This window comes from Anabrus simplex, chromosome 8 (assembly GCF_040414725.1).
Source record: "Anabrus simplex isolate iqAnaSimp1 chromosome 8, ASM4041472v1, whole genome shotgun sequence".
NCBI lineage: Eukaryota > Metazoa > Arthropoda > Insecta > Orthoptera > Tettigoniidae > Anabrus > Anabrus simplex.
This window is the reverse complement of record NC_090272.1, coordinates 243,331,665-243,345,047: the sequence shown is the minus strand read 5'-3', so window position 1 is coordinate 243,345,047 and position 13,383 is coordinate 243,331,665. Positions and strand designations below refer to the sequence as shown.

The 13,383-nt window shown below is 37.8% G+C and overlaps 1 protein-coding gene across 1 annotated transcript in view; it reads left to right on the top strand.

Annotated features, from left to right (window-relative positions):
- The window catches only part of LOC136879055 (glutathione S-transferase), a 29,002-nt gene extending 17,940 nt beyond the window's left edge, over positions 1–11,062 (top strand). Inside the window, exons 2-4 of the mRNA XM_067152793.2 lie at positions 253–420; positions 5,029–5,171; positions 10,782–11,062. Coding sequence (XP_067008894.2) covers positions 253–420; positions 5,029–5,171; positions 10,782–10,970 — 500 coding nt within the window. The 3' untranslated portion in view covers positions 10,971–11,062. The remainder of the gene's footprint in view (positions 1–252; positions 421–5,028; positions 5,172–10,781) is intronic.
- Positions 11,063–13,383: the final 2,321 nt, after the last annotated feature.

Below are 13,383 nucleotides of genomic sequence, written 5' to 3'. Positions count from 1 at the left end.
ACACAGTTCGCACCCCTGACCCCAAAGGTGGTAGAAGAAGAAGAAGAAGAAACAAGCTTTATATCGTCAGCGTTAAGCAACTGTTGGTAAATGAAGTTTGTTCAATTAAACAAAATAATATTTTCCATTTTGACATTTGAATAAAAATAATTACATTTAAGAAGCAAATAATGAAAAGTACAGCAGCTTATTTTCTGATGCTTATTTAAAGAAACCACAGAACATACCCTAATTCATATTTTTTGTTAACAGAGACACCATTTGGGCAGCTCCCCACTCTTGAAGTTGATGGAAAGGTAATCAACCAGTCATGTACAATTTGCCGGTATTTGGGCAGAGAGTTCGGCCTTGCTGGCAGCGACAACTGGGAGGCAGCTGAGATCGATGCTGTGGTGGACAATGCCAACGACCTCAGACAACGTAAGTTTTCTTGTGACTAAAGATGTAATGATAGTGTAATCCTACGTGCCTCATATACCAAATTCTATGACTATGCAACTTGTCCTTCTGCATGTGAAACTATGCCCAATAATTAACCAGATGCGGCGCCCAATATTCTGCAGAGTATGTACCTGAACTACCTGGTAAATCACGACCATGATTATATAAGACATGTGTGAAAAATTAATAATTGGTTTGACAGAGGGCAGTTTGGGTTTAAAAAAGGTTATTCCACTGAAGCTCAACTTGTAGGATTCCAGCAAGATATAGCAGATATCCTGGATTCAGGAGGTCAATTGGACTGTATTGCGATTGACTTATCTAAGGCATTTGATAGGGTAGATCATGGAAGACTACTAGAAAAAATGAGTGCAATTGGACTTGACAAAAGAGTGACTGAATGGATGGCTCTGTTTCTAGAAAATAGAACTCAGAGAATTAGAGTAGGCGAAGCTTTATCCGACACTGTAAAAATTAAGAGGGGAATTCCTCAAGGCAATATTATAGGACCTTTATGTTTTCTTATTTATATCAATGATATGTGGAAAGAAGTGGAATCAGAGATAAGGCTGTTTGCAGATGATGTTATTCTGTACAGAGTAATAAATAAGTTACAAGATTGTGAGCGGCTGCAGGGTGACCTCGATAATGTTGTGAGATGGATGGTGGGCAATAGTATGATGATAAATGGGGATAAAAGTCAGGTTGTGAGTTTCACAAATAGGAAAAGTTCTCTCACTTATAATTACTCTGTTGATGGGTTGAAAGTTCCTTTTGGAGATCATTGTAAGTGCCTAGGTGTTAATATAAAAAAAGATCTTCATTGGGGTAATCACATAAATATGATTGTAAATAAAGGGTACAGATCTCTGCACATGGTTATGAGGGTATTTAGGGGTTGTAGTTAGAATGTAAAGGAGAGGACATATAAGTCTCTGGTAAAACCCCAACCAGCGTATGGTTCCAGTGTATGGGACCTTTACCAGGATTACTTGATTCAAGAACTGGAAATAATTCAAAGAAAAGCAGATCGATTTGTTCTGTGTGATTTCCGACAAAAGGGTAGCATTACAAAAATGTTGCAAAGTTTGGGCTGGAAAGATTTGGGAGAAACGAGACGTGCTGCTCGATTAAGTGGTATGTTCCAAGCTGTCAGTGGAGAGATGGCGTGGGAGGACATCAATAGACGAATAAGGTTGAGTGGTGTCTTTAAAAGTAGGAAAGATCACAATATGAAGATAAAGTTGAAATTCAAGAGGACAAATTGGGGCAGATATTCAGTTATAGGAAGGGGAGTTAGGGATTGGAATAACTTACGAAGGGAAATGTTCATTAATTTTCAAATTTCTTTGCGATCATTTAAGAAAAGGCTAGGAAAACAACAGATAGGGAACCTGCCACCTGGGCGACTGTCCTAAATGCAGATCAGTATTGACGGATGGACGGACGGATGGATGGATGGATCAGAAATAATTAAATTGGCACTCTGCCTATGGTCATGTTGATGATATTGATGCTTGTTGTTTTAAGGGGCCTAACATCGCAGGTCATCGGCCCCTGTGGTCATGTTTACATTCAAACAAAGCGAATACAACATCATTTTATCTGTGTGAAGGAGAGTTTGTCTTGATTAAGGGCTGCCTTTAATTGTCTTGTTCTTGCGTAATTGGAATCGATACGGATACTCCTGGCAAAACATAGAAATCGTAGATATTGTAGTCAGTTTTGTTCTTTTTATACCTTGTTATTATAGAATAACCCATATCCTTACCAAATAGAGAGTATTGAGGACTGGTAACACCCAGTAACATTCTTGCACTCCATCGCAATGTTTTCTCAGTCTACCAATGGCCGTATCTTTCATTACATAGAGGGTGGTCGGACTGGGTGTATGAGCATTAGAGGGTTGGTCATTCTGATATATAATTTTAAAGATGCAATTTAATATCTTGCACCATTGTCATTTTATCTGCTCCTGAAGTTAGCCAGTCAGATTCGAATGGGCTTTGCCTGGCGCTGCTGTTAAGGGGTTTGAATACAGACCTGTGAGCTGGTGCCAGCAAAAACCAACGGTGTGTTTATGGCTGTTAAGCTGCTGATTTATCAACATCGTCATGCAAAGCCCATGAACGGCTAACTTCAGCAGAATGACAACGGTGCGAGATATCAAATTATGTATCAGTATGACCAACCCTCTAATGCTGATATAGCCTATTCATGTTGTTTCCCACCACCCTCAAAATCAATCAGTCACCATTGATCTGCATTTAGGGCAGTTGCCCAGGTGCCAGATTCCGTATGTGTTGTTTTCCTAGCCTTTTCCTAAATGATTTCAAAGAAATTGGAAAGTTATTGAACATCTCCCTTGGTAAGTTATCCCAATCCCTAACTCCCCTTCCTATAAATGAATATTTGCCCCTATTTGTCCTCTTGAATTCCAACTTTATCTTCATATTGTGATCTTTCCTACTTTTATAAATGCCACTCAAACTTATTCGTCTACTAATGTCATTCCACGCCATCTCTCCAATGACAGCTCGGAACATACCACTTAATTGGAATAATAACATTAAGTTATTTATTAAATAGACCACCTAATCAATACAGAGTCTAGTCTTGGATGATTTACATAGATTTGTTAACTAATAATGGTACATGTCTCGCCTTGTATGAAGGCATCATCAGCCATTGTCTTAACCTTAGATTGAAAATAAGCGTCTAATTAACATGTAATAATAAAATGAATTTTTAAAATCTTGAAGGGATTTGAAGTAAAAAAACATTAAAAATAACAATGATGGTTTAAAAATATACAATGTGATGAGTTACAATGGTGGAAGTATTAACAAAATTAACATTAGGAGGCTGCTATAATAAGTACAATGGATAAAACAACAGACAACAAGTAGTAAGATTGCTATGAAAATAAAGTTGACTGTCTGGTGGTTACAATTAGACGATGGCAAAAAATCGTATATATTCAAAATAAAGAAGAGAGAATAAAAGTCAAAGGTTGGTCGAGAGATCCGAAGTTAATCATAATCTTGAAGATAAAAGACGAAAGTCAGAGGCATGCTCAAATTTGAGATGGTCCATAGAGTTCCAATTTAAAACTGTTCTTCAACTTCTATTCTACAACTTCACCATATGCACCACATCCAGGGTATTTTTCCCTCTGGTTGGTTTCATCACTTTCTGAATCAGCTGCCCTTCCCATATTAACTTATTTGCCATTTGATGGTCATGCTTCCTGTCGTTCGCATTTCCTTCCCAACTGACATCTGGTAAATTCAAATCTCCTGCTACAATCACATTTCTTTCCTTGTCGTTTCCTACATAGCTGATTATCTTATCAAATAATTCTGAATCCATGTCAGCGCTCCCCTTTCCCGGTCTGTACACTCCAAGTATATCAAGTTGCCTGTTATCTTTAGAAATGAGCCTTACACGTAGAATTTCATATTTGTCATCTTTAACTTTTTCGTAGCTTACAAATTTTTCTTTCACCAGAATGAATACTCCCACCATTCCTATCCTGTCTCTATGATACACACTCCAGTTTTTTGAGAAAATTTCTGCATCCATTATATCATTTCTCAGCCATGATTCAACTCCTATTACAATATCTGGTAAATATATATCTATTAAATTACTCAATTCTATTCCTTTCTTTACAATACTTCTACAGTTCAACACTAACAATTTTATGTCATCCCTACAGTTGCTCTATACACAATAATGTCATCCACAAAAAGCCTTGCCACTGATTCCACTCCTTTACTCATATCTTTTACAATATATAAGAAAACATAAAGGTCCAATAATACTGCCTTGAGGAATTCTGCTTGTAATTATTACAGGGTCAGATAAAGCTTCATCTACTTTAATTCTGTGAGTTCTGTTTTCTAAAAATATAGCGACCCATTCTTTATTTTTTTAAAATGATATTTGTTCATCGTGTCGACCTCTACAGATCTTTTGCCACTAATTTCACTATTTGAGAGGAACCTGTGTGTAAGTTTAATTGCGGAAGTGTAGGGTGTTGAATGTGAGGAAAGGAACGTTCAGGACGACACAAACACCGAGTCCCCAGGCCAGGGATATTAATCATTTACTATTAAAAACCTCTGACCCAGGCGGGAATCGAACCCGGGACCTCCGGTTGCCCCCTGCACGACGGGGCCGGACAGCCACCCGTTCAGTCACTCTTTTGTCAAATCCAATTGCACTCATTTTTTTTTCAACAGTCTCCCTGTATATTTCTCTTCCAAATGCTCATAATTGTTGTGTTATTTATTTTTAACATCATTTAATGACTTTCATTTTAGATTTAAGCAATTGCACTTTTATATTTTTATAAAGTTTACCTCCTGCTCAATTAATATGAAAATTGATCATGTGTTGTTACGAGGTATTATGATACTTTCAATTCTGGAGCCTTTGTACATCACAAGAAATGTTTACTTGATAGAGCATGAGAAAATGTTTGAAAGTGATAATCTAATAACTGTTTCTTAAAGAAAATACACCCAAAAAATGCTAACTTGATTGTTAATGTAAGAATATGCATTCTTTTCCTTGTTACAGAGTTTAGAAAAGTATTTGAAATGAAGGACCCAGAAGAGAAGAAGAAAATGAAAGAAACACTTCTGACGGAAACTGTCCCATTTGCTGTCAGCAGATTAGAGAAACGTTTGAAGAACAATAATGGCTACATTGTTAATGGAAAGGTAAATCATGTTTGCTGATTGGTTGTTAACTGCCTTATTTTTGAGTAATTTAATGTTTGGTGTATTTTTTGTCAAGTTATCAAAATTACATGAATTTAGAATCATGGTGAAGTGAGGAAGGGGGTAAAAAGCCAGAAATTTAACAAATTATGTTAATTTTTTAATGTAGGTGCTACAGTGATCATGTTAGATTTATTCAAAGAAATTCATGCTTAGAAGAAATTAAACTGCAGAGGGTTGGGGCACAGTAAATGAGCTACTACAGCCATGGTGCAAGTACTGCCTTATCATGAGTAGGTTATTCTTGACAGATTGCTCTCCTTTCATATGCATTGTGAGAGTCTCCATGAGAGTAATATAAACTAGTGTCAGATAGCATATTTTTATTAGGTACTAGCTGATGTACCCGTGCTTCGCTACGGGATTCTCAGAAAGACTAATTTGGTGGTTTTCCTAACTGAATTCAACATAGGTCATTACAAAAATGTCAGTAGGACTGTAGCGATTGAAAACAATGTTATCATATAAAATACTCGATCAAATGAAAAACCGCACGTTTTCTCACTTTCAACGAACAGTACTACGGTGCCGATCTAACAGTCCAAAGTTCCAGGGCTGGAACAACCAGGTCGCAGACTGCCGTGAACACTCCTCGGTCATTATTCCGTTAAATATTCACACTACTCATTCCAGTCAGTGTCTCAGAGCAGGGATTGAATAGCTCGAATGCTATGATGAACCAGTGTATTACGTACCAGTAATATCAGAAACTGTATGAACCAGAGGAATGGAATCCTAAAGAAGAAAGTTATCTAACTCTCCAGCTACTTCCTCTCAATATACAGGCAGGCTGTTACACTCGGTACGACCAGGCGAGTTGGCCGTGTGGTTAGAGGCGCGCAGCTGTGAGCTTGCATCTGGGTGATAGTGGATTCGAACCCCACTGCCAGCATCCCTGAAGATGGTATTCCATGGTTTCTCATTTTCACACCAGTCACACCAGACTGTACCTTAATTAAAGCCTAGGCCGCTTCCTTCACTCCCCTATTCCTTTCTTATCCCATCGTCGCCATAAGACCTACCTGTGTCGGTGCGACGTAAAGCAAATTAAAAAATCTTCAGTATGCTGCCGTAATCCTATCTATCGGGGATGAGTGGAAACAGAAGACAAAAAGCACATCACAACAAACCATGGTCAATGTAATGTTAATGTTGATAAAGTTTATGAGCTTTCTATATTGCAGGCCTTCACATTAGTTTTCTTTCGACTCTGTGATATTAGAGCGTCTTACAAAATTATTTATATCGTAGACTGTAGTTCCTTATTCTCAGACTTTACATACCTATTTTCACTAAATTCTGTTTACCCATTTTCTTGTGACTCGGCGCTGATATGGACTTAGTAACAAAAATCCAAATTCATGAATATCTCTGTGGTTATATGCGGTACGGTATCAATGTATAAGACATAAGTGATCGGAAATTTAATAACTTCTTATATAACTACTACTAACTTATGACTTAACTAAAGTTATGTAAATTATGTAGTATTTATCGATACGACCACTAATAACATAAATAACTTATTTGAGAATTACATTTCAGGCCTTCCCCTAAACTACCATTTCACTCAGTGTGCAGATCAGGGGAAGGCTTGCCAACGTTAAGATGGAGAAATCCACCAGGATGGAAATAATTTCCCTTTTCCCTGGGGTCATAAAGGGGGAAAAGGACGAAATACATTTTATTAAGGAACAAGGGAAAAAATTATACATACATAAATATAAAATACACACACACAGATCGATCTGGGCACATAAATGAAACTGAAAACGGAAATGAACGGCGAAGGAGCGTACTCATGGTACAGACCTTCCCCCCTAAGTCCACAACCAGGTTGAGAAAGTTTATTTCTTACGCATAAGAGCTCTTGATGAAAAAGTTCAATCAGCGTGAATAAAATAATTTATAGCCTAGATTGGAGCGGTTCATCACCCGACTTTACATACCGATTTTCATTAAATTCTCTTCAGCCGTTTTTTCGTGATGCGTGTACATACATACATACATACATACATACAGACAGACAGACAGACAGACAGACAGACAGACAGACAGACAGACAGACAGAAATTACAGAAAAGTAGAACATGCATTTCCTTGTTACTGTGGACATGACCAATACAGAAATACCATTCTTTTCAAATTCTGAGTAACGTACAGACAAAACTCTTATTTTAGATATAGATTACACATTTCAGGCCTTCCCCTAAACTACCATTTCACTCAGTGTGAATAAAATTATTGAAGGCCTAGATTATAGCGACTTATTCCCCGACTTTGCATACCAATTTTTGTGAAGATACGACCACTAATATAATAAATATTTGAGAATTAAATTTTAGGCATTCCCCTAACCTGCCATTTCACTCAGCGTGAATACAATCATTTATGGGCTACATTAAATCGACTTATTACCCCAACTTTGTATACCGCTTTTCATTAAGACACGACCACTAATAACATAAATATTTGAGAATTAAATTTCAGGCCTTCCCTAAACTACCATTTCACTCAGCGTGAATAAAATAATTTATAGCCTAGATTGTAGTGGTTCATCACCCGACTTTACATTCCAATTGTTATTAAATTCTCTTCAGCCGTTTTTTCGTGATGCGTGTACAGACAGACAGACAGACAGACAGAAATTACGGAAAAGTAAAAAATGCATTTCCTTGTTACTGTGGGTATGACCGACACAGAAATACCATTCTTTTCAAATTCTGAGCAATGTACAGACAAAACTCTTATTTTATATATAGAGATATTTTTTCAAAGTTATCTTGTAAAGTGTAGTTTTACCCTCCAGCAGTTACACCTGTTTCCATCATATTAATAGTCACATGGAGTGTACTGACAACAATCAAATTCTGTACCATGAATAACAATTTTTATCTACTATTAAAAAATTCTTTTATTACATTTAGCAAAGATCTCTTCACTGAAATCCAGCAAGGAGTCCATCAGGGTTGTGTGTTACCTCCCCTGCTTTTTAATGTCTCCTCACCAGCAGTACTGGATGAGGCACTGGACATGGCCACAACAGAAGACATCTAGTTGTACTTCATCTTAAGACAATAATCACCACCACCACGACAGATGGCATTTATATGAATGGAGAGTGCATCAACAACATTCGCTATGCAGAAGATGACGTGCTGCTTGCAGACAGTATGAAAGTTCTTCAAGCATTGTTGTAGACAGTCAACACTGCTTGTAACAACTGGCGGTTCAAGATGAACGTGAAAAAGACCAAGTTCATGATTGACAGCAGGCGGAGACTTGTGTGTGGCACAGAGGAGATCAAGAGTGTTCGACAGTACAAGTACCTTGGTTGTAATCTGACAACAGATTAAGGCAAGAATTGATCATGCCCAAAACACCTTCATTAAAATTAAGGAGCTCCTCATCAATCGCAATCTCAATCTAGATCTGAGGGTACAAATGGTCAGGGGCTATGTATTTCCCACACTAGTGTATTGAGTGGAAGTGTGGGCTCTGGCCTTGTGCAAGAAGATAATGTGAGTCTATTGGCAGATGTTATGTATCTCGAGAACTGAAAGTGTAATGAATACTGAGACTAAACAAGGACACCGAAGTACCCCTTTCCATCATGAAGAGGAAACTTGAATATTTTGGACACATGATGTGCAATGAAAGTACAGGATCCTACAGTTGGTGATGCAGGGGAAGATCTCATGACAACAGAGACCTGGCCAAAAACCTGAGACACTGATTTGAGATGGGTACGCTGTTGCTTTTCCATATTGCAGGCTCAAAGTTTAGAATGGCAATGATGATCATCAACCTTCGATAGAAGGAAGAAGTAGTTGAAGCAGTTCTAGCCAACAGCTGGAAACTGCATATGATGATAATTATTATTAATTTGTGTTTAAAATCTCACCCCTTCGGAACAATTGGTTTGTTGACAGCACACACAAAGCCATTTCATTTCAATTGAATTTTATACTGTAGCTGCTCGACATCATTGCTCACTCCTACTGTACATTGACAATGAAGTCACACACTCATGCCATGTTTTACTGTTGGTTTTACATCACACCGATGATAATGATCAGATAGGAGAGGGAAAGGAAGCTACTGTCACCTTAATTACTGTACGAGGCACCACCAGCGTTTGCCTCGTGTGAAAATGAGACACCACAGAGAACTATACCGAGGGCTGCAAATTAAGGTTTAATTTAATGTTTGTCCATTACAGTAGCTGTAGTTTGAAAAAATATATATAGTGTTGGCATTTCATCCACATTTTAAAAATCTGAAACTTTAAAAGGACTGATTCTCTGGAAAAAAAACATCCATGTCATTGCTGTGAAGTGAGCTAGTTGATGATTGTCACAAGTCTTGCACAGTGAGACATGACTTTAGACTGGAAAATTATGATGAGAAGATCTGGAGGAAAGAAATAGTTGTGGGGTTATATATCCTGAACATGCCATGTCTGACTTCTATACAGTCTTCTCTAATGAGCTCTATGAAATAAAGCAAGCAATGCTTGCACATTTTGTAAACCAACACCTGCAGAAACTCCTTCATGTATTTTTCTGATTCGAAAAAAGGGCATTACAAGCAATAGAGAGTCCATCATCAAAACACACCCTTGTACAAGAAATACAACTGTTGTTTAACAAAATCATTAACATAGGCAAACAAGGATACCCTCACACTGGGGTATTCATGGCAATGAACCGCTAAAGAAGCTACATATCTCCCGTTAAGTGATCTAACAATAGCTACCCCACCCCCACACTGACATTATTACCTATGTTAAAACAAAATTATACCAACTTTGAAGAGTAAATTCTATGAAATAACAATGGAATCTACAATACAACATTGTCGTCACAACCTTCGCAGGCAAGATCAAGTCCTAATATCTAAAATAAGGATCGGCCACTCCAAGATAAGAAACAGCATGCAATAGTGTGTTGACTGCGAAGCACATCATTACAGACTGTTCACTATACGACAAATGGGGACAGTACCACGGTATACCTAAAGATATTAAGGAGGCACTCTCATCTCCTTCAATACGCAATCAAATCAAAGACACTGGTCTGTTTTCAGTAATTAAACTGTTCTGTTTAAAATACCAAAATGTTTTATATTCCTCTTATTCTTCATTCTGTTACCCAATTGTTACAGTAATTTAATGTAAAATTTAGAATTAGAAGCCGTGATAAGATTTTAGGGTTAAAGCGACTTCATAAAAAATATTTAAAATATATCACAATGAGGGTAAGAAAGGAGGATACGCTATGGAGTCTTGTTATAAGAGAGAGTTGAAGAATTCTTTCATAATATACAGTATATACATTATTATGCTGTTTCTAGCTAATATTTAAATAATCACAATGTTTTAAAAGGTGTGGTCAATACTTAGCTCCTCAATAGGTGATATTCCATGTACATTTATATTTGGAAAGAACATAGAATGTTTTTTATATAAAGAAACTGATAAAACAAATTTGTTGAACTTGGTAGTTTTATTACAAATAATTCATACTAACACAGTTCATTTTCTTACAGCTTTCTTGGGGAGACATTTACCTTGTGCATTTAATGGATTTGATGGAAGACATCATTTCTGAAGACTTAAAGAAGACTGCTGTTCATGCGCTTGCTCTTCGGAAGAAAGTCCACGAGCTCCCTGGAATCAAAGAATGGATTGCAAAGAGGGCACCAAATAGCTTCAGCGCCGCCAAGTTGCTTGAGTGAATTGGAGTTGTTATAAGGAAAGATGAAAATTTATTTATTTTTTATAACAGTAACTTTTAAAATAAAATTTATGAAAATTGTGTGTAAGAAAATGATTTTGTATGGTTTGATTAATATTTAGTTCCTTCCAAAGAAATTCTTGTTTACCCATGGTCTCTTATTGCCATAATGTTGCCCATACTGATATCGAACACAATTTGTTTTGAAAATAATTTTCTGTCACCCTTGAATGAAACTGGAAGGACGATGTTATTTTGACTTACTTTCTGCAAGAGAAGGTTCTGAGACAGCTGATAACATTCATGTTCCTAAAATAGAGTTCCAGTTGTAGCATGTTGGCGGGGTAGTGTTGGCCGTGCAGTGAGCTTGCATTCGGGAGACAGTGGCTTTGAACCCCAGCCCTCAAGATGGTTTTCCTGTCCCATCCTTTGTCACTGCGACATAAAGGAAATTGTAAAATACAGAAACTGGTAGCGTCTTCATCCACTAGCAATGACAGTTGCTCTCGTTGCTGCTGTCACAGTCCTCGGTTCACAGCGGCCACACGTTAGTCTCGCAGTTCAGGATGACGTACGCTGGTAAAACCTCCGTTCCCTACATTCGCTACACAGTGGCTGGCCTAAGAGACCCACACGCCGAACGAATACTCCGTTCCTGGACAGTACACTCTCTGCTCAAACTAACTCCCACTGAACCCACAGCAACAACTGACAGTTCTCACGTGCTTTATACACACGGGCAGCCCTACGAGATACATCGGGCGCTAGAAGCCCGCGGAAACCTCTGGACACGCGAGGGTGCCGGTTCGAGGTTCTCGTAGTTTCTGCGCGACTCGAGGCTTCCGATGACGTAGTGGCCAATTACGGTAACGGCAGCAAGGTCCGACCAATGCGAGCCGGCTGTCTCCCGTCAGGTTGATGTGCGGCGAAGGGCAAGGCTACAGCGCGGTGACGTCACTGGTGATGGGGCCATAATGGATCGCTTTGCTTCCAGTCTTGTTCCACAAAATGGTGAACATACTACAGTGATTTCTGACTGTATTTGCATTAGGTATGATAACAGGTTACTGCATTTCCACCAAATTGGGCAACAACTATCTTCATTTAGTTGAACAGCACATTCTAACATATTTGTAATGTAACTTTGCTCAAGGGGCCACGTGGTGTTAACAGGTCATGTCAGTGGTGATACTGTATTCAAATAATTTTTAACAACCAGTTCTTGTAACAGTGTCACACTCACATATCATGTTGTGACACTTAATGTTCTATCCTCAGCCTAGACTTCACTTACTTATTGAAGAGGCTTGCTCTAGCAAGTCACTGCCTCAGGTCAGCCATCAGTACAAGCTCCATGGAAGAATAGTTTGAAGTTTCGGTAATGAGTTGCGAAAAGAGAGTAGAGGGAGACTGGGTCACATATTCAAATGCTAACTGTGGATGGTACAAGGGGGAAGATTAAAATAGCAATAAGTACGAGTAGTTACAAAACGCCAATATCAGATGAACAAAAATAGATGTATTCTCACTTAAACACAACCAGTTAGCAAGTAAAGCACCAGAACAGAATAAAAAGATTATGACCTGTTTCACAACAGATGAGAAAGGAATTTTACAAAGATTGATTGCAACAACTTGATTTGGATATTACGCAAATAAAATTTACAAATACATACATTGAACACCACAAACGGTTCCCAACCAACTGTACAAAGAGTAATAAGGAAAACAATAGAACTGAGAAACAAATCAAGCACAACTTTTTAAATTATGAAGTCCGGGCATAAGAAAAATATACCCATGATATTGTGAAAATACTCAATGCACCACAGATGCATTTAGCCCAAAAGAATGAAGTTACCAGTCCACAATTTGAGTATAAGAGATTTTCAAAGTAGAGAAATATTTACAGCACAGAACTAAAAAAGGTTTTTTGAGCTTATTGACAAAATAATGTTCAACACATAAATTCCAGTAGCGTATAAGTTAAAGCAATTAGAGATCCACTTGTACTCTTATCAATAATGATCAACTGTGACTGTGAAGTTTACACTACCTCATGGCCGAATTATTATTATTATTATTATTATTATTATTATTATTATTATTATTATTATTATTATTATTATTATGATATAATTCGCTGGGGCCATCAAGGACCACGTTAAGTCTTGTTGCATTTGACACTGAACTTGGCCTTCTTTAGAGCCCAAATTTCCCTCATTCTTTGTGAGTGGGCCTGCTTACGCTCCTCTGTCTAAGGGGCACTGTGTTTTCTCTTCGGTTGCCCGTCTCGGTTTAGCCCGTTTGTCAATATTTTCTTGCGGAAGAGATCTCTGTTAAGGGCGTCTTCAGCTGAGATATGTAGCATTTGCAGGTCTTCTTTGGTATTTCTAAACCAGGGAATTATGGTT